Genomic DNA, 23189 nt, shown 5'->3' on the forward strand with positions numbered 1-23189 from the left:
AAGATTTTTGTTGTTTCTGCTCATAACAGAATATTTGAAGGTTAGATCACATGACCCAGAAGAAGCCATTCGACATGATGTTATTGTTACAATTATTACTGCGGGCAAGAGAGATCTCTCTTTAGTCAATGACCAGCTGCTTGGCTTTGTAAGGGAAAGAACGCTAGACAAACGGGTAAGTGTTAATATTGTATTTTCAGCAACTACCTGCTTCTAATATACTTCAGTAAAACTAAAATTAAAAACCACAAAGCCACAGAATCAGAGAATCTTAAGAGTTGACTATTAACAAGAATGCTGTAGGGAAAAAAATTATTTTCTTACGAGAGCATCGTAATGAAAATTCCCTATTATGGTGGCATCAATCAAGTGTTGTCAAGCAGATAGGGTCACTGACTTGTGATAAACACAGTCATATTGTAAGAACATAAGAATGGTCAGACATGTTTAGATCAATGGTCCCTATAACCCATTATAATTCTAACAGTGGTCAATTTTGGCTTCCAGCAAGTTGTGATTTAAGGATTTCTTGAGTCTGCTGGCCCACATTCATAATAACTTTCAACAGAACTTTATTCCGTGTATTTATCAAGTTCTTTCTTGAATTTATTAGTACTTTATAAGCCTCTGGTGTATGCATCAGTAAATTCAAGTTTAAAGCATGTTTGGGAAAAGTAGCTTCACTTGTTTGTTTTTAAACTTGCCTGGTAATTTGACTGGGTATCTCAGAGTTCTTGGATCACATAAAATAATAAACATTTTTTGGCTCATTTGTTTTTAGTATCTTCTCCAGTTCTTTGTTTTCCATTCTAAAGAATCACCTGGTTAACTTCCCCACAAATTGATTATTGCATATCTTCTGATCATTCTTGGCTGCATGTTCTATAGCCTGTTGGGACTAAGGTGACCAGACTTGGTAATGGCATTCACAGTTCACACCATGTGGTATACATACTTGATGATAAGTTTTTTTCTTATTCTGAAACATTCTGTCTGTCTCGTACGCTCTCTCTGAGCACTGAGCTGATGGTTTTGGAAAACATTCACGTTGACTTCAGTGTTTTGCTTGAATAACTTTAGGTGATATACTGCTAAATACTGTACATGCAGAGTTAATGCAGGTGGGCAAACCTATCCTTAATCTGAATTTCTTACATTTCATATTGTAACAATTCAGTAATGTGACATTTTTCTGCAATTCTTCCTTATAATGTTACATCTGACTACCTCATTAAATTTTATACACACTATTCAGTTAATTTTCTAATAATTTTTCATATGTTAAGTGTCAGAGATTCCTTTCTGACTCTGTCTATAGGTTCCTTTTGTCTCCTCCTTTGTGAAAATCGGTCATTTATTTCCACCCCTTGTCCTCGATGTTTTAGTTAATAATAATTTACAACAGAATTTTTATTCTAAGGCCCTCTGGTATGAGACTTTGTTGGAAATTTTTTTGGGATCCTAATGCATTTTACTGATGTACTTCTCGGTTTGCTAAAAGGTTTTTTTTTTTTAAGATAAAACTTCCCATTATATAAAGTTCAATGACACATTTCCGTAACTTTTTTTCAGTAGTGTCAGCTCTTTGTTGTCATTACTGTTCTATTTCAACCTGTTTGCTCATTCAAAATCAGATGTTCTGATGAGTGGCGCATTGTTCCTCTTCAGACCCTTCAGTTTCTTTCATATTTGCTGTCAATAGAATAATAGGTATTCGGTATATAACGTCTAAATTCCTGTAAAAGTCATAGATGGGATACCACCTGGTTTTAATGATTTTGTTCCTGCTTGCTTTATTAATTTTTTTTAAATGTCTCTTAATTATACTTTAGGAAACCTCTTCAGACCTCTCTCCTGGAGCAAATCTGTTTGTCTTTCAGCCATTCAGAAAGGATCTGGAAGGCTTCCTGCTTCTGGAAGCTTTGATGAAGATGTTTAGTTAGTATGCTTTCAATAACTTCATTTTGAAGCTGTTGCCCATGCTTCATCAAGGATTTACTTTCAACTTGCCAGAGCTTATATGGTTTCCTGTTAACATTTTTTTGGATGTGGCTCCTTGCTCTTTGAAGGGTGATGTTTAATAGCAGACTTCTCTGTGCTATGTAGCCATGTTGATTTTTTTTTCCTTACTATTGTTCTTTTTTAATAGACTATAGAAAGGATGCCCCCTATGTCATTCTAGCTAGTTAGTTTAATTATTTCAAAATAATTTTACATTGCTTTGTTCCCCTTTTAAGAGAGAGTGTTACTATAATGGATTCTGGGAAAAGGATGTCATCTTTACACAGAGAAATACTGATTTTGAGTATGTTTGCTATTATAAAGCAGCTCTTCTATTAGTTGTACTTGCAGCTTGACATTGCCTGTTTCTCAGGAGTGATCAAGATCACCTTCCTTCTTTTTCAGCCACTAAACATGCCCAAAAGGTCAACTATGAGATTTAAAAACTTTTAGTATAACCACCACTTCCCACTGGGACTTCCACCTAGTGAGAATGGGATGATTGTTATTGTGTCTTCAACACAGTGTCTTTGTTCTGTTCTCCTTTAGCATGTTGCTGTCAGTAAGAGGCAGTCAGCTATTACTGCACAGCTGTAATACTGATTTGTACAGAGCTAGGTCTTTTTTGTGTGGCTTTCAATCCAGTGTGGCGGCACTTAATGTTCCTCATATGTTTGAGTAAGTCATTTCACACCAGTGATAGGTTTGATATATTGCATTTCAAGGTTAGGTGCTTTTTCAGGCAATCAGTGAAGAATAACTTCATCTGTACATGATGTTTCTCTTATAAAAATCTCTGGAGAGAGCTTTAATGAAAATACAACCTGAGGAGAAAATAAAATTGAGCACTGAAATGAGACTAGAAATGACTACAACAAATACTTAGTATTTGAAGTAGGCCTTAGGATGTCCTTGTAAATGTAATTAGTGTTATGAAATTAAGATCAAGGACTTGTAAATTTTCATGTGTTTTATTTTTAGGATTTTTCTCCAGTTTGGGAGAGGAGCATTGATAATGTCCATGTAACTATCTTTATGTTTTCTGTGTAGGATTTTCTCAGTTCTGGGCAGAGTGCATTAATGCCTATTTTAATAATTCTTTTTCTTTAAAAGAACTCTTTATTCTGCTGGCTGCATTTACCCTTCGTAGCTGGGTTTCTTTTGGACACATCTACTGCAGACTCTTAGATGATTGTTCATCTGTTTGACTTCATCTTTTTAGACCTGTAATCACCTATCAAATGAGTATCGCTATTGCTATGAAAAGAATGTTTGTCCAACAGGCTGAAGTAAACTGCCGACGTGTCATTTCAATTCTACCTTTTATCTTTCTAAAACAGGGAAAAAATTTAAGTTGTGCTAACTGGTACACCATTTAAGTGATCTGTTTTTTCTCCTGACCATATTCTAATTGACACAGTATTAGTAAGGATAGTCTTAACACTTTCTAGAGTAAAAGTTTCTGGCTAAAAGACACTACTTAATTTTTTAAGGAGTGTACTTAGCTGACTTGATCTATATAGACATCTGCATGATGGTTGCAGTTTTCAAATCACTGGTAGTTTTCAACTCCATTTGTATTGCTCCAGATGGAAAAGTAACTCTGGTAACAGATGTTACCCGAAAACTGAAATCTAGTCTTTGCTAATAATTGTTCTGAGCAAAGCTCCCTTGGAGCACTGTCTCAAGGGTCTTTCCAGCATCTTCACTTTTCAGAATAACTAGGAGACATTTTTAAAAAAGTAACAAAAATATTGTTTTCTGTTATACTGGAATAATCTTAAGAACCTGAAAAGTTAAGAAGAGAGTTTTGACGTCTGACTTCATTGGCATTTCTCCTAACAGCCTTTATGGAGTAGAGACTTTGGCCCTTCATGAGAAGTGACTTGCACATCATCAGCTTGAAGTCAAAAGCTATAGATTGAGGAGCCATAGAAACAGACTCACATTTTCGGTTCCTCTTTGCGCATTTTCCTGCACGTGTGTTAGTTTTAACTGTACTGAAAACCATTGTGGCTTTTTCCAGATGAAGGAGAACAATTGTAAGATGTTTATGAAGGGAATAGCTTAGTTATTCTAATCGGTAAGGGATTGTATTGAACTTTCAATAACAATTTTTTTCAAAAATCAATCCAACAGTCATCAGTGTAGGAATTTAATTATGTTGGTCAACCAAGGAAGCTAAGGTTATCAAAATTATTTTGTTAATTAAATCAGGGTAGTAATTCTGTTAGCTGTGTTTATTCGTATGCTGCCTTTGAAATGGATTATTACATTCCTCTTTCTGTTTATTTGCTGTTTTGGCTTTAATTCTCAGAAGCATCTTACTCTTTTTATTCCCTACATGTATCTCCTGTTCAGTGACTTGCTTCCGTGGTGTCTCAAAGCATTCTCTAAGGGGTTTTGTCCAGTGTCTCCTATTGTCAGTCTGAAACTGCCTTTCTACGTGCTCTGAGGTCTACTCTACAGCAATTTCAGTAATCAGAATTCTATTGGCAATCCAAACCTCCTTTCCTTTGTAACCCCTTGTTATTCCTTCATTTTAGGCTTAAATTTTCTGGAATCATTTCTAGGATTTCTTTTTTTTTTTGTTGTCTTCTGACAAGTTTTGTCATCCTTCCCATGTCTTATAGGAGATCTGATGAAGCTATCCACCTGCATTGGAAGGGTATATCTGAATGCAGAAGAATATTAATACTTTTCTGAAAATGTTTCCCTTTTAGGCCTTTGTAGCGGGTTGGGTTTGTAACCGGGCGGAAACACCAATTTAGTGTAGTGGTTTGTTCCAAGATACTCATTACTGTTTATCTTCTGTGAGATAAGAATTAGGAGAAACTCAAAGCAGGCACCAAACTTGAAAGAATATAAAGAAGTTTATTAACAGACCTAAAAGAAGAAAAAAAAATACCACACCTTCAGAACACTTCTCCTCCCCCCACCTTCCTCCCTTCTCCCACTGACAATGTAAAAAGACAACCCTTAAGATGTTCAGTCTGTTTACCACTTCCATAATAACCTTGTTCAGTCCATTTAGAAAGAGGAGTCTCTCTTGCTCATGCTATGAACACATTATCACAATGAGACAGCCACCCACTTCCAAATATTGTTCAGTCCATTTAGGAAGAGGAGTCTCTCTGCTTGCATGTGAGTCCCTTCCCCCGACTTGCAGCTTTTCCCACAGCTGCTTTCGAGGGTCCACTCTTGAAGTTTTTTGGGGTACAATTTTAAGGTTGAGCCGTTCAGAAACAAAAGCTCTCTTCACCCATCTCTGGGAGCATTTAATCTCTAAGAAATCTCTGGGAGCATCTCTAGGAACTGAGGTTTTCTCTTTTCCCATTTGGAGCCAAAGTCCTCATCGCTTCCATCTCTCCCTGTCCAAGCTTCTCATGAAATTACAGCTGCATCAGCATCTGCCTATCTCAGCGCAGGTGCTTTTGCTTGCAAGCTGAACACTCCACCCCCCATATCTTCATGAAATTACAGCGGGATACTCTGATATATCATAGCTTCACAACAGAATTTCAGCTTTAAGCATCTCCTCTTTCTCTTCCCTCAGGTTTTCAGCTCTTCACAGCAATAAAAAGGTTAATCTCACCTAGGCCTTGCAGCTGAAATGTGGCTTATCACAGTGGAGGGGGGCTGTTCCAGGTGGAACAGGGAACAGGGCCCATCGGCTCCAGGATGGCCGTGGCCCACTGGACACCCCCCCCCCCACAGGGCCCGCAGCCACTTGTCCCAGCACTGGAAACAAGAGAGAGAAAGTCTGCCTCAGGGTTTGCTGTTCTTAAGTGCATCACAGAGGCGGTCACAACTTTAAGTGGCTTAAAGAATTGTCCATATTCAAACAGGCCAGCTGATAGGTTCTGTCAGGTCACAGAGGAGGCTGTAAACACCCCTTTGCACTTCCAGGACTATGCTTTGCCAACCCATGACAGCCTTTCTTTTCTTTAAAGTGTGCTTTAGATCACAGTGGGAGTGAACAAATTCCTGCAGAAAAATTAAACAATAACATCTATTTAAAGTTTTTCTCTTTTGTGAAAACGAATTATTATGTAATGTTCTTGCAAAGTCATTACTATCTTGACCTGTCATTTACAGTTTCAATAGTTAAGAAATACGTAACAAAATACAAGTTCATTTTTTCCATCTTACTGTTATAACCTACTCCAACAGCCAGTGGTGTCTTGTGATGACATAAGCTGTATTATCTTCAAGATTTGTCTTTTCTTTTCCCTTCAAGCAAAGGAATTCATTTAGCCAAAACCATTAAGAAATTAAATGTGCGGTACTTCAGTGTTACTGAGACAAGCCTTCCATTTAACAAGATTGAGAAAGTTATGCACAGTATGAAAAATACTATCTACATTTATGCTTCATAGGGTGAAATGATCTCAGCATTGTTAGTCCTTGGGAGTTCAAGGCCAAAAGTGATACCTAGTGTGTTCTGGAAGAAATTATCTCTTTCAGTTTGAATTTCATGCATTTCTTTTAAATGATGTGGGAAAACAAGTTTCTTCAGAGGTTTTCTGTGTAAATCATTCAGCATGAGACACTATGCTGTCTAAATTAATCCTCAAATCAGTTGTGGTATGATTCCTTGCACAAGTCAGCATAGGAGAGCTTATGGATCTTGTCTGGTAAATTGTTTAATAATGAGATATTTGTTGTTTACTTGAGTGGATAAAGTATGATCACCAAAGGCAAGGGTGAGAACCCATGAACTCCTCCTGTAGCTGTTGTACTCTGGGGGTTTTTTCCTTAATCCCTGGAGTCTTAGAGCAATTGCTTCAAGGCTTCAGCAAAATGGGCCACTCCGACTGCCCTGGAAAGTGGCCTAAGAGTTCAAGCCCTAGCAGGTTTGGCTCAGCCTAGGCTCCAGATCTCCCATTTCTCGCAAGGCTGCTATAAGATGGGAAGAAAGAAGTCTGCCACCTCTTGGGCCTGTCTCTGAATAGATAAGCCTTCCAAATCCTGACTCAGTAAGACACTTATTCAGGCGTACATGTTAAGCTGTACTTAACTTCTTTTCTGCTGGCTAGCTCCCAGATGTTCTTTGCTCAGCACAGAGAAGTACTGGATTCTGGGATACTGACAATATTTAATCTGCACAGTACTGGGAACAAAACCCTTACACAGGCTTTGCAAATTCTCATCTAGAGGCTTTAAACAGCACTTTTCAGCTTTTGAAGTGTCTAAATATAGATCAGAAAGTGGCTGTTTTGTCTTTCATGTTTCTACATCTTTACTGTTTTGTATGTGTGATTTATTTTTTATTTGCCAAAACCAATTCCCCAACTTCTTTTCATTTCTTCCCTCTCAAGTGGCGAGTAAGAAAAGAAGCTATGATGGGTCTTGCGCAGCTGTACAAGAAGTATTGTCTTCATGCTGAGGCTGGAAAAGATGCTGCAGAGAAAGTGAGCTGGATAAAGGATAAACTTTTGCACATATATTATCAAAATAGCATTGATGACAAGTGAGTCAATCTAAGTCTTTCTAATTTTATCGTGATGAGAGATACTCTGAAAATATGTCTTTATGTTGTGAAAGCTGTTGGATTCTGTATTTGTGGGTTGATGTATGGTGTATTTAATTAATAATCATGAAGATATATATGCAGATATTCAGTATTGTTCCATTGTTTTTTCATGGATTCATTTTTATATATTGGTGGAACTAGATCTATGATGGTAGTAGATTTTCTTTAACTAAGTACTGTGTAGAAAAAAACCTGTCAAATTTGGCATTTACTATGCCAGTTCTTGTTTGCCTCACTGCTTTCCAGAGGCCAGGCTGTTAAAATCCATGATCCGTGTGTGTTACGTGTGTGCACAGCACAGTACATGCACAAGCCTCTCCTTTTGGTATGGACCCTTTAGGTAGACCAAAAGCTGAAGAAACATTACCGGAGCTTTCACATTTGTTTCGTCTTCTGTATGTTGTCACTCAGTCCCTTCGACTTTTTGAAACACCATTTTGGTGTTGAAAAACATATTTTGGTCAAGGTTTTGGACAATTATTAATAGTCTTTCAGAAACAAACTGTGAGATCCCACAAAGGTAGAATTTCATCCTAGATTTTTAGTATGGTAGACTCAAAATTCTGTATAGTGCTTCTTAGCACCTTCCTTACACAGTCTACTACTTCAGTATGTTTTGTTATCTTGGTGGTTAGTCTGAATGAGCTAACAGCCCCCTTCGGTTGCCAGTTATGATACTAAATTTTTAGCCACTGCAGTGGTGAAGGCTCTTGTTTTGTTCATCTGGCTGATCATAAGTGGGCCAGAGTTACATATTTGATTAGTTGGCACCATTTTTGAAACTCTGGAGATCTTCACATAGTTTATACAAAGCTAGTTCAGCACGTACATAAAAATATATTATAGTTTGCATTGAGAGGTTTCTGGTTTTTCTACCATATTCACATCTTGTTGTCAGTACACAGGTTTGATAGTGGACAGAGAATGAATCAAAGTTGTATAGTGAATGAGGCAGATGTTTTCTATATTTCTGCTCACAGCAAATGCAGAACACTGTTGGAAACGAGGCAAGGAAGTTTAAGGACAGAGTGTCATCAAAGCTGAGTTTCTTTTCTCTGACATGACTTCTGAAAGTCTGATTATACCACTGAAACTAGCTTTTTCATGAGGAGGCATGGATTGTATCCTGTTTGTTTTCTGGGTATCCACACAGAAAGATTGGTGGCTTGATTTTTAATGTTCTTCTCAGTCTTCTAGGTACCCTGAATTTTAATTCAAATTCTACTAGTTTTTAAGGCTGCCAATGAAGTTCTTGTTCAGTCACACCATTGGGTTGATTTCCTGATCTCAGTGGGAGTGATAAATGTATTTCTGTTATTGTCAGGATTTTAAAGATTTAACACCTGAAGAGCTATAGAAATGCTATGATCTTTTAAGACAGAGTCTATCCAATCCTTTAAACACATAATCAAGCATGAGACAAAATTAGCTGACTCTGGCCTATTTTCCTTCAGTAATTCATCAGAGAGGATAAAAAGTAGCAGTGGACAGCTCTGAGCCTTGGAGTATTTTCCAGAGGCTGCATGGATAACACAGTTCTTTCAGAAGATAATAGTGCAGTATCACACAGAGTTCAGGCATGAAGTGGAATAGAATAGATGTTTTTTCCACAAATTGATAACTTGGTCACTTGATAATGTTTTTGTTGTTGCTTGACTGTTGATGTACACAGCTACTCAAGACTGAAGACTTCTAACTGTAAGAGCTGCCTCTCATGTGTTCTCTGAGCTTCTATGTTTTACAATTAATACATAAAGAATGGAGTGAAATGACCACATCTGTAACAGTGCCCTGTTACCAACTATTGTTAAGCTAGCCAGTCATTTTCCTCACAGGAGAGAAGTGTGGCTTGGAGTTATTCCCGCTTTGTAAATCTTGACCCTGAGCAACAGGGCTGGTACAGTCTCTCCATTTGTATTGACAGCTTTTCTAGAACATGTATCTATAGAGGCATGGGCTTGAGCAATGTTCATAAATTGATAAGAACTCTGATGCCTCCAATCTCCTAGTGTGTTAAACAGATAGAGTCCCTTGAGATCTGAAGGTCTTGTTCCCCAGACAATTTAGTTCTTGGAGTTACCAGTGGGAAAGTGTACATTTAAAGAGGCAAAGCCAAGTTTTCTTTAATACTAATGAGCTGTCTTGAAATAGTTGTATACATATTCATGGTCATCCTTTTATTTCTCTGCCTTGCCATCATGTCTATTGGAATTTTCTTTGAACAGAAATAAGCTGTGTGAGCAGAAAAAAGGTGTGTTTGATCTGTGCAGCTGTGGTCTCTGTACAAGGCACTCCCAGAGTACTTGCTAGTACTAGTACATAGTGAAAAAGTTTTAAAATTCAAGCACACACAGTATTTGTCCATAAATATCAAACTCTGTAGCTGAACATTGTGCACAGCTTTCATTAGGATGAAATAAATTAATGTTTGAATGTTCTTTCATTTGGAGGGGCTATGATTAGATGAACTACTCACTTGTATTTTGTAGTTCAAAGTTGGTATTTAATGTAAAACTTTAAATGTGTATTTAAGAAAGATAATTGGAGAATGCTTTTTCTGGTTTGGTTTGTTCTCTCTTAGTTTTCCTTTTGTCCCTTTAGTTGTGTATGTTTTGGTGTTCCTTCATCTCCACCATTTTACTCCTGATTTTTAGCTTGTGTATTAGAATAATGAGTAGTTTCTTGGGTACAACAGTCAGTCTTAACCATTCCCTCGAGAATACTTCAGGTTTTTACTTTTTCTCCCCTTTGAGTTCTATTCTTGTATTCTTTCTCCTTTATTTGAGCTTTTTACTGTGTTCCTTCCTTCTAAATATTAGAATAAACAAAGGGAAATTCTCAGATCATAAAGACAGGGAGAATTTGGATGGTGAGAGATTACTCCCTCTTAGAGGTGAATGAACGTGGAAAAGCTCTCATGGAGCAGTTCTTGGTAATCTTTCTATCAGCAGTGGAAGGAATCTTTACAGCTGAGGAAAACGCCACTACTATTGTGTCTTCTTTTCTTTGTTGAAAAATCTAGTTTTAATGACTTGCACTATTTCTTGCTTTTTCAGCTTGTCTGAAAGGTATCACTGCTGTTCAGCATGTACAGTTTTTTTCTTCCTTTTCTGCAGATTACTGGTAGAGAAAATCTTTGCTCAGTATCTTGTTCCACACAATTTGGAAACAGAAGAGCGAATGAAGTGTTTGTACTATTTGTATGCTAGCTTGGATCCAAATGCTGTCAAGTGAGTATGGTTTGTATTCAACAAATACTTGCTTTCTCAGGCTTTTCTAACATCTGTTATCTTACTTGTATTATATAATAAAAATAATGGATGCTTAGCATTATTTGCAAGTAGCATAGTATTTCAAAACATTTCCCTATTAGATACAAACTCAACACATCCATTAGACAAAAAGATCCCATGGTATTTGAGAAGAGTGGTTTTATCCATTCATTTTCATAAAATAAGAACAATGCAGACTTAAAAGTGTGCAAGTGATGATTTATAGGTTTGCTCTATATTAGGGACCATGAGGAAAATACCTGTAACTGAATTCGGGTTGATGGTGGCCCGTTTTTTATTTGTGTGGTTTTAAGAAATACTGTGGGTGTCCTGCACATGTTGCATTGTTGCAAGAGAGACGATATTCAGTAAAAAGAGAAAATCAGTTCCACCTTGTTTTGAACAGTTATTTTTAATACTCACTAAGTTTTGATTGTACCTAGCAGGTGTTGCACTTCTAAGGTAAATAAACAGTCTTGTTTATTAAAACATCCAGCATGTTCTTGTCATGAAGAAGCTTTTCTTTTCTGGTTTCCTGTTTTTTCAGAGCACTGAATGAGATGTGGAAGTGCCAGAACATGCTAAGGAGTCATGTACGAGAATTGCTGGATTTGCATAAGCAGCCCACTGTACGGTTTTGAAAATATTTATACTTTATCAAGTGGACCTCTTGGACTAATTTACTGGGGGGTTTTAATACTGTATTATTTGTTCAGTGTAACTTTGTTATTCGCTGATTTCTGTATGTAGACAATGTTCCATTCTCATTGAGTAAAGTTGCTTTCTGTAATACTTGAAGGTATATGACCTCCTTCTGTTGAACATTCTTTCATAGTACTACTGAAGAACTTCGGAAGAAGTTTAAAAAGTTTCAAAGCTTTTTTGTTTGCTTTTGATAGACCTTTTTTCTTTTTCACTTTCTAACACGTTTTGAAAATGGAATATATTATAACATAAAGCAGTGATTTCTTTGTTGCTTAGAAAAAACAAGTTTTTAAGTATTTATACTGGAATTTTACTAGTAGAAATCTTAGGTAGAAGGAGTAGAAGGGCATTGCTTTGGGGTTTTGGTGAGAGAGTGGGCTTGTGGAAATTTCCTGTTTTGGGGGCTACTGGGGTCTTTTTCCAACAATTGATTTTGACCTGTTAGGTGAATTAATAAATTTTTGCGGTTTCTTGATGTTACAAGATTTTTCCCCTTTCTGTGTGTAGTAGCTGCTAATCATAGTTACACTATTCCAGTATCTATTCTTAAAACAAAAACATAAAACATAAGATTCAGGAGTAGAAAGTAGTGCTGCAGAAGAACTAACAGACCAGCTTAAAGGTGTATTTTATAAAGGAGAAATGGCTGATTTGTTTGTCTGTTTTTGCTGTTGTCCTCAGTCAGAAGCAAACAGTGCTGCCATGTTTGGGAAGCTGATGACCATAGCAAGTAAGTGTTAATAACTTTCTGTAAACATTCTATAAACTACTGCAACATTCCTGGAAACTATTTCTGTGAATCTTGGCATGCTGAAGTGGCAAATTTATCTCATGTTAAACTGTTTTTAATCATACAGAAAACCTTCCAGATCCTGGAAAGGCACAAGATTTTGTGAAGAAATTCAATCAGGTTTTGGGTGATGATGAAAAACTTCGGTCCCAGCTTGAACTGTTAATTAGCCCTACGTGTTCTTGTAAACAGGCAGATGTCTGTGTGGTAAGGAAATGGAAAAGCAGACTTTTATACAATAAGTATTTGTGCTTAAAATAGCTACCTGGAATTAAAGGTATCCTTAATTACCTAAACATGGTTTTTACACATTTCCAATTTTCATAAAATGCCTTTTTGGTTAACCTGTAGAGATTAGGAAAAAGATAATTAGGATCACCATCTTAAGAAAACGTTAGTTTTATTCCTTCCTGCGATTATGAGCAACAAGCATAATGTCTAAAAGACTAATTTATTTCTTTAAAATATTTTATTTCGAGTGCCTCTTTCATGGTGGGGTTCCCAAACTGTCTTCTCACACTGATTCAGCTTCCAAGTACCAGCAAGTTATCTATTACCATCTACATATTATTAATTTATTTTTCATCCTATATGATGAATCCTATATCCTCATCCTATATCCTCAAAATAATATTTTGAGATCAGTCTTTCTCATGGTTTTTAACCTCTTTGAGGAAAATACACACCTTAGTATTAAATTGTACTTTTCCAGATTCTGCCAACCACCACAGATTTTTTTTTTTATGTGGTCCAAAGCAAAGTAAGCAATTTCATTGACAGAAATTACAGTGATCACAAAGAGTATCTACAAACAAATATAGACTTCTTGGGTTTTGTCTAATACCTCAGAAATTGTGCAGGGAAGGGAGCAGGACAACTTTTTCATTCCTATGAGGTTTCACGTACTACAGGGTTACCCAGTTTTCTGGATTACACTTGACAGCAAACACACATTCTGTGCACTGCACTCTTCCTTGATTCTGTTTTGAATCTGGGCTGCAATTCTTAAGAACCCCTGAAGAACTCTTAACTAGAAACCTATTTAAATAGTTTTGTAAGTATTGCTCCTTTGAATATAACATGATAAAGAGCGGTGTGGAGATACCAACAGCCCCCCCCTTAAAATATGTTTCACTATATGGACTGTGGTAAAAAGAAGTGACTATATTTAGCTTACTCAACATACTTAAGAAGTAAGTAAAATGAGTATAATTCTTGTTTGTACCTAACATTCTTGTAGAGGGAGATAGCCCGGAAACTTGCAAATCCGAAGCAGCCAACAAATCCTTTTCTGGAAATGGTCAAATTTCTTTTGGAAAGAATTGCCCCTGTACATATTGACTCAGAAGCCATTAGGTAAGTTTGAAAGATCATGAGCAATTGACTCATGGATGATTATAAAGGTGATAGAAATGGCAAAAGAAAAAATAGTTTTCTTGGGGTTTGAATTGGTCTGTCTTAGCACTGAATGTGTGGGTGAGTTTCTAATTAAATTATGTAGATGTATTCATTCCCAGCAACCTAGAGGATGCAGTTTTTTTGGATGCTGTTCTGTGGTGCTGTCTGCAAAATTATTTTAAAAATTTAGTAGTTCATGGTGAAAATTCTATTTGTGGGGCTTCAGGTGAAAACTATGAACATAATTTTCACATAGTTAACTGCAACAGTCTTCCATATAGCATCTGAATTAATTAGCTTTTGTGGGATTGCGTAAGAGAATGTTTTGATTTCTTTTGAGACTTGTCTGGCAACCTAATTACATTCTGAAACTTGTGCAAGTATGTGTTGATCTAATGCCACCAGCATGGTGGGGTTTTTTTGGGATGGATTTTTTTCGCCCTAAAGAATTAGTTTTGCAGAAAGTGAAATTAGAAGGAAAAGGACTAATGTAATAACTTAAATAAAAATAGCAAAAACTAAACAGCAATGCCAACACCACCCCCAAAGGACTTTTGCCTTCCCTTTTTATGTTGTGAAAACCAAGTAATCTTGCTTATATCTCCAACCTTTAACATTGTCATACTTGTTTGTTTCTTTTTGTATCTCTCATTTCAGTGCACTAGTAAAACTAATGAATAAATCCATAGAGGGGACAGCTGATGATGAAGAGGAGGGTGTAAGTCCTGATACTGCTATTCGTGCAGGACTTGAACTTCTCAAGGTAATCTACATTAATGCAGCTGTAATCTATAGTGGATGGAACAAAAGTGGTATGAGTAACGAATTAATGTTAGCATGGCTTTAATAGTTATTACTTAGATAATTACTTTTTTAATGTATGAAACTGGTTATTAATACTCACTTGAAAGAAGAATAATGAAAAAGATGGTTTGTTGGAAGAAGTATGTTTTGAAAAGGGTGCCAAGAATTGAAATGTACATGTTAAAGCAGAAATTGTTTCCTGCTTAGGGAAGTAGTAGAGAAGATGGTGTAGAGGTGAAGTGAAAGGAAGAGAACAGGGAAACTGGGAGAGACCTTCTTTGGGGCATGTATGACACTGGAAGGAAAGCAAGCAGTTAGCTCAAGAGCCTCATCATGTAGCAAAAGAAAGGGAACTTGTGTTTTCAGTGGTGCTGAGAAGTGGAAGGGGGAGAAAGAAAGATTTGAAATAGCCTGTAAAACAGTAGCCCATGTTTTGTTTGTAGATATCTTAACCTTCTTGGTTTCTTTTCTGCTCAGGGACTATAGATTCTGGGGAAATTAAAATTTCAGTTCAGTTATTGAATGTAATAGTTTCATATGGGCATCTAACAGCTATTTATATTGATGGTAATGTTAATAAACAGCTGTCATTTAGTTTTTCTGATTATTAATTTACTATGAATAAATATACCTTTGTTTTAATGTGTATCTGCAGGTTCTGTCCTTTACACATCCTACCTCGTTCCACTCTGCAGAGACCTATGAGTCTCTACTGCAGTGCCTCAGGATGGAAGATGATAAGGTAGCTGAGGCAGCCATACAGATTTTCAGAAACACGGGTCACAAAATAGAAACAGACTTGCCACAGATACGATCGTGAGTATTCTGTTATGTGCTGCTTTTCATATCTGGAATTCTCCCTCTTGATGGTTTATTCAGTGTGTTGCCCCTATATAGTCTTGTTAATATGAACAGCTTCTCTTCCATGGTTTTGATTTCCTTCAGTATCTTTCTGTCCCCATCCCTTCATTTTTAAATTCTGTTTTTACATATTTACTGAACATGTTAGGAACTTCTTAAAAATCTTCTTATAATAGACACATTAAAACCAGTGCATAGCAAATTTCCTAGCTTACAAAATAAGAAACAGCAAAAATACAGCAAAAATATAATTCCTTGGCATAATTTCTACTCATGTCTGTCCTTCACACAATTTTTCTATTTTTGTAAGGAATGCAGATATAATCTCTGATATGGTTAACAGCTCTGTTTGTTATTAAACAAGATGGGAAGCAAAATCTGAAAGCAGGCATGAATTTCTAGCAAGGAATAATTGGCTGTCTGTAAGTTGTCATGCAATTCATGCTGTGCTGCTGATTAAAGCTGCATAATGTACTATTCACAGACTATTAAATACCTTGTGAGTAACATCTGAAACCTTAAAATCAGCCTGTAAGTAACTTAATGTGTCCAGATTATAAATCATGAGTTTCAAGTTCTCATATATTGAAATAGCATTTTGGATATTGCCATGCTAAAATACATACCAATGTCCACTTCTAAGTTTGCTGTAAATTAAAGCCGTAACCTCAGTGATTCTTTGGAATGTGCATCAGATTTTGGACAAAAGGAAAATACTACAAATTCAGGTATATGAGATAGGTTTTAAGACATCTGTAGGGGTAAAGAGAAGGAAAAGCCCAGTAGTCCCCATTGTCAGTACAGTTCCCAGTATAGTCCCAAGTGTCTTTGGTTCCCTGCCAGAATTGAATCAAGACTCTGTATTGCTGGGCTATATCATGTTCTCTCAAAGGATCTGGTATTGCTGTTTTTTTCTTTGACTTTGTGCCTTAGCCAGGTATTGGTGCAGTTTAGTCTGGGAGGTCTCAACTTAAAAATGTTACTGTCAAAGTGGATGTAGCATGGTTTCCAGGCAAGTCAGGTTGGCGTTCCGAAAGCCAAAAGCCACGTCAGTGTTTACACTTGACACAAAGAAAAAGGAGACTGAGGACAAGAAGATGTTCCAGATTTCATGTATTCAAAAATCTTTATCATAAATGAAAGATTTGATACAATCAACATGATAGTTTGTTTCAAGTGACCTGTTGTGGCTTGGGGTTTTTTTAAAGGCTGCTGTGAGCAGGCTACTTGCTGTCCTTTGAAGCAGTGTTTCAGCTGTGGCTGCTCAAGTTCTTCCTTGTACAGGAAATGAATAGGGCTTTTGTACCAGTTCATGGACAAAGACTACCGTTTGACTCGGGAGCCTGATGGAAGCACTGGCCATGCTCAAAGAGAGCCTGTGGACCATGTGTAAACTTGTAGGTGTAAACATGTAAAGGTGCATGTCAATGTGTCAGGTTTCACCTTTTGCAGATTTGTGTGAGTTGGGATGTGCTGAGGTGCGGTTTATAACTGCTGCACCAGGGCCTGGCAAAGACACTTTAATGTACGTGTACTTAACACCATGAAAACTGTAGATTAGGCATTGAAGCTTACTTCAACTCTGTAGGTTTTACTGAATTCTTTACTATTTTGGTTCTTAATCCAATTTGTGGAATCTTGGCATGTTTGAGAAGAGATTTTCTACTTCACAATACCGTTAACATGTTTCTGAGGGTCTTTGGTTTGGTTTTGGATTTTGTGGGGGTTTTGAGGAAAATGTTTGAGGTTTGATTCCTTCAACCCGGCAAGTTGCTCTTTGGCCTGTGGTTGCTGATTTTCATTATGTAGAATGTGTCAGTGAATGGTGGATGCTGAATAATCCATGTACTGAATACTGTATTGTGAAAGAGCTTTTCAGGAAAGCAGGGAAAATTTTGGGGATGTTTCTGTGTCAGACTTCCTGGGCAATTTTGTTTTTTCTGTCAGTTGCTGGGTGAGGTGCAGGGTGAGCCTCCCGAGTTAGTGTCTCAGCTGCTGAGCTCCGAGGGGACAGGCATGCCTTCCAGCACTGCCTGGGGAGGGAAACTGAACCATCTGGCCAGCCTGGACCTGGCCTCTGGAGTGGCTTCTGCCCTGCACTTTCCTTTGGTGCCTTCTGATCAGCAGAGAGATTTCAGGAGATTCAAATTCAAAATCTCACAACAAAGCAGTTGTTTACTTGGGTATACATTGCAATTAAAAGTTCCAGTTGTAAAAGCCTGTAAACACACTGATGTTTAGTGGTTATTCTTAGCTTTCACAGATTTTCTTCAGCCCTGTCATTCCCAGGCTCAGATAATAAGTCCAGGAATTCACCCAAACTGAAGTTGTCATATTGCTCCCACCTTCCATTTGTCTTCCTAAACAGCTTTATTTTGACCATTAATTTCTTTCATGTTTGATTTTTTTTCCTGTGAGCTGTTTTCTTCTTGTATGTGTACGGTCAGATATTCAACAAGTATTACTAAATACAATTCTGTCCTGCTTTTTAGTTGGTGATTGTGATCTTTCCTGAACAGACTTCAAAGGATGCTTGATTTATAAGACAGTGAGGATAGATTTGTATGTGTGAAGCAATTTTTTTGTAGATTGCAAATTGCATTTTGAAGTATTCTATTTAATGTTCACAGAACACTAATTCCGATTTTGCATCAGAAAGCAAAAAGAGGCACTCCTCATCAGGCAAAACAAGCTGTTCACTGTATACATGCCATATTTTCAAATAAAGAAGTACAACTTGCACAGATCTTTGAGGTATGTCTTGCCTTTGTTTTTAAGATTTGTTTGTTATTAATTGGTACTGGTCATTAAAATGAATTCCTACTGTTTATTAACAGATAAACCATAGGAATTTATAACGTAGGCTTATGAGGTCAGGAAGCCTACAGGTGTATGGTAGTTGAGATAAGTCATTCATTTTACAATAGCAAGTTATTAATATTTGTGTCTTAAAGTCACGATTTACTAATATTCTCATGTCTGATAGATGAAGGTTTTCCTTTTTGTCTACATGGGAGAAGTTTGGGGGAAGTAAGCTAAAAATGCTGGACTGATCCATGGCAAATCCCATGGGGACTCATTTAGCAGATACTAAATGAGAGATAACATCCCCTACTTTCCACCTGTGTTGAATTACCTTGCCTTAAGGTCTTTGCACATACAGCCTTGCCTCACTAAGGCACTTAGTGCAGAACAACTTGACTGTAAGCTCAGACATCAGTTTACTGCTCACTTACTGTTTCCTCAGACAAGTAATTAAGCAAAAAAGACTTTCTATACAGAGCAGTGAGTTTATTATTATCTTTCAAATAATAACATTATTAATCTGCTCTTGTAAAATATTTTAGGTTCTTAATCTTGGCTGTCTTTGAACCTGTGCGTCGTTTATAAGTGTGAAAAGCTTGCAGAGCTCGATCTCTGCTTAGACTTCTTTGAGAGTTCTTGTTCCCCCCCTAGTACCAGAATATGATGCAATGGTGTGGGGTGATACAGGAAGTGTCCTGGTGACTGTTACCTGGAAGGTAAATGCTGATGGCTAGTAGAAATGTCCCTGGTGGTTTCCAAGGTTTTGGCTGCTGTTTTCGACCATTGGCAGTTGGGATTCAGGTTTTCACAAATTCTGAACAGAATTGAGTCAAAGTTTTTTCCCACGTCTGTCAGGTTTGAATGTGTTTCATGTTAAAATAAGAAGAGAATACAGAATTTGTTTTGTACTTACCTTATGTCAGATTTTTGTTTACTCTGTTGAATAAGGAATGGTGTTCTTTATACTTTTGATTGTTAATTTTATTCATTCTTTTGGAAAAACAGTGAAATTCATCAGCAATCCAGCAGTAAAATAAACTATTTTAAGCCATGCTAGCTTATTAACTGAAGTTGAATTTTTTTTTTCTTTTTCCTTCCTCAGCCTCTTAGTAGAAGTTTGAATGCTGATGTACCAGAACAGCTTATAACTCCCTTGGTCTCTTTGGGTCATATTTCTATGTTGGCTCCAGACCAGTTTGCTTCTCCAATGAAATCTGTTGTTGCAAATTTCATTGTGAAGGATCTCCTAATGAATGACAGGGTAAGATTATCTTTTTTTTTTTTTTAAGTGCTTATTATGCTCTTTGCCTATTATGAACTCTGTGGGGAATAGAGCTTTTTTGTCAAATGAGTCCATAAAGTAATACTCTGTAAGTGGTTAGTACAGTGATAATTGCATTCTAAAAGGTATTTTGGTGAAAGAAAGCCTAGTCCGTGACTTTTTTCTATTTTTACATATTTTTTGTATGAATTGAACCAGTTTGTAAACTTACATGAATTTCTATAGTCAACAGGTGAGAAAAATGGAAAATTGTGGTCTCCAGATGAAGAAGTCTCTCCAGAAGTACTAGCAAAGGTGTGTTATCTGCTGTCAGTAATAATGTGTATATCTGCAATTAAAATTTACTTTTCTTCAAGTTGCACAATGGGAAATACTGGAATAAATCCCTTCAAGTGTTTTTCTATTAGTCCTATTAGAATATTATTGGTTTTCTGGGTTATACACAGAACTGATAAAACTGATAGAAACTATGCATTCTGTTGTCTTCACTTACTGATATTAATTATTCTGAGTGTTGAGAAAACAAGAGATTCAAAAATTTTAGTTCTCCTTACAATGAAGGTAACTTTCCTTTGACTTTACTGACTTGTAAACAAATAAATAAAATAAATGAAATAAATTGAGACCCTGACAAATATGAATCTAATTATGGCCATTTCTAGGAATTTTTATCTAGTTGCTCTTACTTTTAATCATATAGCAAGTATCCTGCATCCTCTAGATGCACTTCTGCAAAGACAGTGGACCATAGTTGAAGTGTCCTGAGATCACAAAGACTGCTTCTTCCTTCATCACTCTAAATATTTACTGCTTCATTGTGTTCCTTTCAAAATCTCTAATACACAAGGATCTATGGGAGTTTCAATTTGACAACAGTAGGTTTTAGTAACTTACCAGCTTTGGCAAGTAAGTTGATTGTTGATTTGTTTGTGTGTGATAGGTGCAAGCAATTAAACTTTTGGTACGCTGGTTGTTGGGCATGAAAAACAACCAGTCAAAATCCGCAAATTCCACACTCCGGTTATTGTCAGCCATGCTCGTCAGTGAAGGAGACTTGACAGAACAGAAGCGAATCAGGTCAGATTTTGTTTGTTTCAGGCTTCCATAAATTTTGTTGTAGAATTTCAAAGTGTCGGTTCTTTTAGAGTGCTTTTGGAATATTAAGGTCAGCACAATGTTGGCTGCAGATATGATCAGAGTATGTTAGGAGTGGAATGGCAGCATAAAATTATATTAGATACTCCTTCTTTCTTGCAATTTGCTAATGCCTACAGAGTTCCTAATTAGATTATTTTCCTAGTAAAAGACATTGTAGAGAATAAAACACCTGCAGAGGTACCTTTGAAAACAATTGAGTGTTAACCAACTCCCAAGCATGTTAGATTTTATCTTGAGTGGAGCTTCTTCATTCCAGCTTATGAGGTAACTGCTCCTTGGCTTCATTGTGAGGGTGAAGGAAAGAAAGAAAAACTGGCAAAAGCGTTGCTTTCATTTAGACAGTGATAGGAAAACAAGAAACTTGACTCATCTCATTTCATTGTTTTAATGGAGGTAGGGGTTTTTTGTGGGGAAAGGAGAACACTATTTTTCACAAATTTGGTAAGGTTAGTTTGGCTTGATGTAAAGCTATATTACTGCAACTTCATTGATTGGTCATTGATCTTGTAAAAAGAAATTGAGACATGCAGGTAATTTAAGGATAGTTGTGGTGAACTGTGATTAATTTTTTGGGGTTTTTTTCTCTGGTATGTTTAGTAAATCAGATATGTCTCGACTGAGATTAGCTGCTGGTAGTGCAATAATGAAGCTTGCACAGGAACCCTGTTACCATGAAATAATTACCCCAGAACAGTTCCAGCTCTGTGCACTCGTCATTAATGTAAGTAACTGCATTAGAATTGAAGTGACCCTTAATTGAATTCTGAGTCCTTACATCTGAGCTTTTGTTGCTTCTACACAGTATATTCTGTTCCTCACTGCAGCTTTCACAAGAGTTATTGAAATCTCAATTTCAAATGTTTATTGTGCTGCTCCTGTTTGTATTTTTAAAATACCTCCTCATAATTCCACCTTGAGTGCCTTTTTTTTTTTTTTTTTTTTTTTTTAAGACCAGCATTTTGATGGTTGCACTTTTATGGTTTGTGTTGCTGTAGGATGAGTGCTACCAAGTGAGGCAGATATTTGCTCAGAAGCTGCATAAGGCACTTGTGAAATTACTTCTCCCTTTGGAATATATGGCAATCTTTGCTTTGTGTGCCAAAGACCCTGTGAAGGAGAGAAGAGCACATGCCAGACAGTGCTTGCTCAAAAACATCAGTATACGAAGAGAATACATTAAGCAGAATCCTATGGCTAACGGTTAGTATTTCAGTAAAATTGTTAATAATACAATAATACTAAACTGGGAGGAATAAATATTAAACCTTAAGCAATTGGCTTTTGTAAAGAAACACCAGATAAGTTTAATCTGTTTCTCATCTTTCTATTAGACACATTCAAACCTAAATTTACTTAGTTCAGTATTGGCATAAACCATAAAATACTCCTCTGTACATTGCTGATAATTACAGATGTAAAATACAGTGCTCTTATGGTTGTAGTTATTGTGCTCAAAAAAAAATTTTGTGTCCTGATACTTTAAGGCTTTATGACCTTCTTCCTGAAGCAAGACCAAGTTGTTTTGTAGTAGTAAAACCTGTTCATTTATTTTTAATGATTCATTAAAAATAAAATTTGTAGGAAGAAAATGCACATCAAAATTTTACATTTCGTGTTTGAAAAAGTTATACTTTGAAAAGGTTTTTCTTATGATGCATGTGTGTAATATAGAAGCGATTTTTTGTTGTCTTTGTCACTGTAGAAAAATTGCTGTCCTTGCTGCCTGAATATGTGGTACCATATATGATTCACTTACTGGCACATGATCCAGATTTCACAAAACCTCAGGATGTTGATCAGCTTCGTGATGTCAAAGAGTAAGTGTCAAGTGATTCTAGAATTCTTATGCTGAGAATTTTCTGCACTTGGAAAGAAAGTGATTAAGAAGAGGAAGAAACTAATTAGGAAGAAGAAAAATTTGTTTTATCAACAGTATCTTGCAAACCAATAAATGGAAAAAATGGAAATATGGAACACTTTAATCATGGGAAGAAGGCATCAACAACTGCTTAGCAGTATACTCTGAAAGCCCAAATGGTGACCTGTAGGTCATACTGTAGTATACCAAATTAGTGAGTTGTGTATGCTTCTTTTAAAGTAAGTAATGATTTTAGAGTCTTGTCTTTGTGCCTCGGAATATTTACAGGATGTCAAGTAATGTTAGTTCAAATATTTTGGAACTTTTAAAATAGAGCGCTTCTCCAAGGCTCAAAAACAGTGAGGCTGGGTAAGTCCTGCCTCACCGGAAACTTATTTTCCCCTTCCTATGCAAGCCTACTAGAATTCATTCTAAGTTTGCCGCTGACTTACCATTTGCACTGTACGTCAGCGGTGCAGGCTTAGTACTTGTTAATGTATTCAGCACAGATTACTGTACACAATATTGTCATACTTGGCACGAGCTTGTTTTGTGCTGTTTCCAGATTCAGACCTTCTTCTGTGCCTCAAATAATATTTCACATCTTAATTATAACTTCTTTTGCTCCTTACGTCTTGCAATGAATTTATAAATTTTAAAATATAGTTAACACTTAAAAATTGTTCAAGCATGTTGTCTCTCCCACCACACAGCTCTGG

At 36.6% G+C, this 23189-nt stretch overlaps 1 protein-coding gene across 2 annotated transcripts in view; it reads left to right on the top strand.

The window, feature by feature from the left end:
- PDS5A (PDS5 cohesin associated factor A) overlaps nucleotides 1–23189 on the top strand; it is an 80239-nt gene that overhangs the window by 41621 nt on the left and 15429 nt on the right. For both annotated transcript variants that reach the window (XM_069014244.1, XM_069014246.1), the window contains exons 11-26: nucleotides 30–175; nucleotides 7323–7474; nucleotides 10654–10767; nucleotides 11357–11438; nucleotides 12196–12244; nucleotides 12372–12511; nucleotides 13545–13660; nucleotides 14360–14465; nucleotides 15162–15322; nucleotides 17998–18121; nucleotides 19275–19433; nucleotides 19680–19748; nucleotides 20395–20531; nucleotides 21210–21333; nucleotides 21608–21812; nucleotides 22315–22429. In XM_069014244.1, the coding sequence (XP_068870345.1) occupies nucleotides 30–175; nucleotides 7323–7474; nucleotides 10654–10767; nucleotides 11357–11438; nucleotides 12196–12244; nucleotides 12372–12511; nucleotides 13545–13660; nucleotides 14360–14465; nucleotides 15162–15322; nucleotides 17998–18121; nucleotides 19275–19433; nucleotides 19680–19748; nucleotides 20395–20531; nucleotides 21210–21333; nucleotides 21608–21812; nucleotides 22315–22429 (1999 nt within the window). The remainder of the gene's footprint in view (nucleotides 1–29; nucleotides 176–7322; nucleotides 7475–10653; nucleotides 10768–11356; nucleotides 11439–12195; nucleotides 12245–12371; nucleotides 12512–13544; nucleotides 13661–14359; nucleotides 14466–15161; nucleotides 15323–17997; nucleotides 18122–19274; nucleotides 19434–19679; nucleotides 19749–20394; nucleotides 20532–21209; nucleotides 21334–21607; nucleotides 21813–22314; nucleotides 22430–23189) is intronic.

The sequence above is a fragment of the Aphelocoma coerulescens genome, chromosome 4 (genome assembly GCF_041296385.1).
Source record: "Aphelocoma coerulescens isolate FSJ_1873_10779 chromosome 4, UR_Acoe_1.0, whole genome shotgun sequence".
NCBI lineage: Eukaryota > Metazoa > Chordata > Aves > Passeriformes > Corvidae > Aphelocoma > Aphelocoma coerulescens.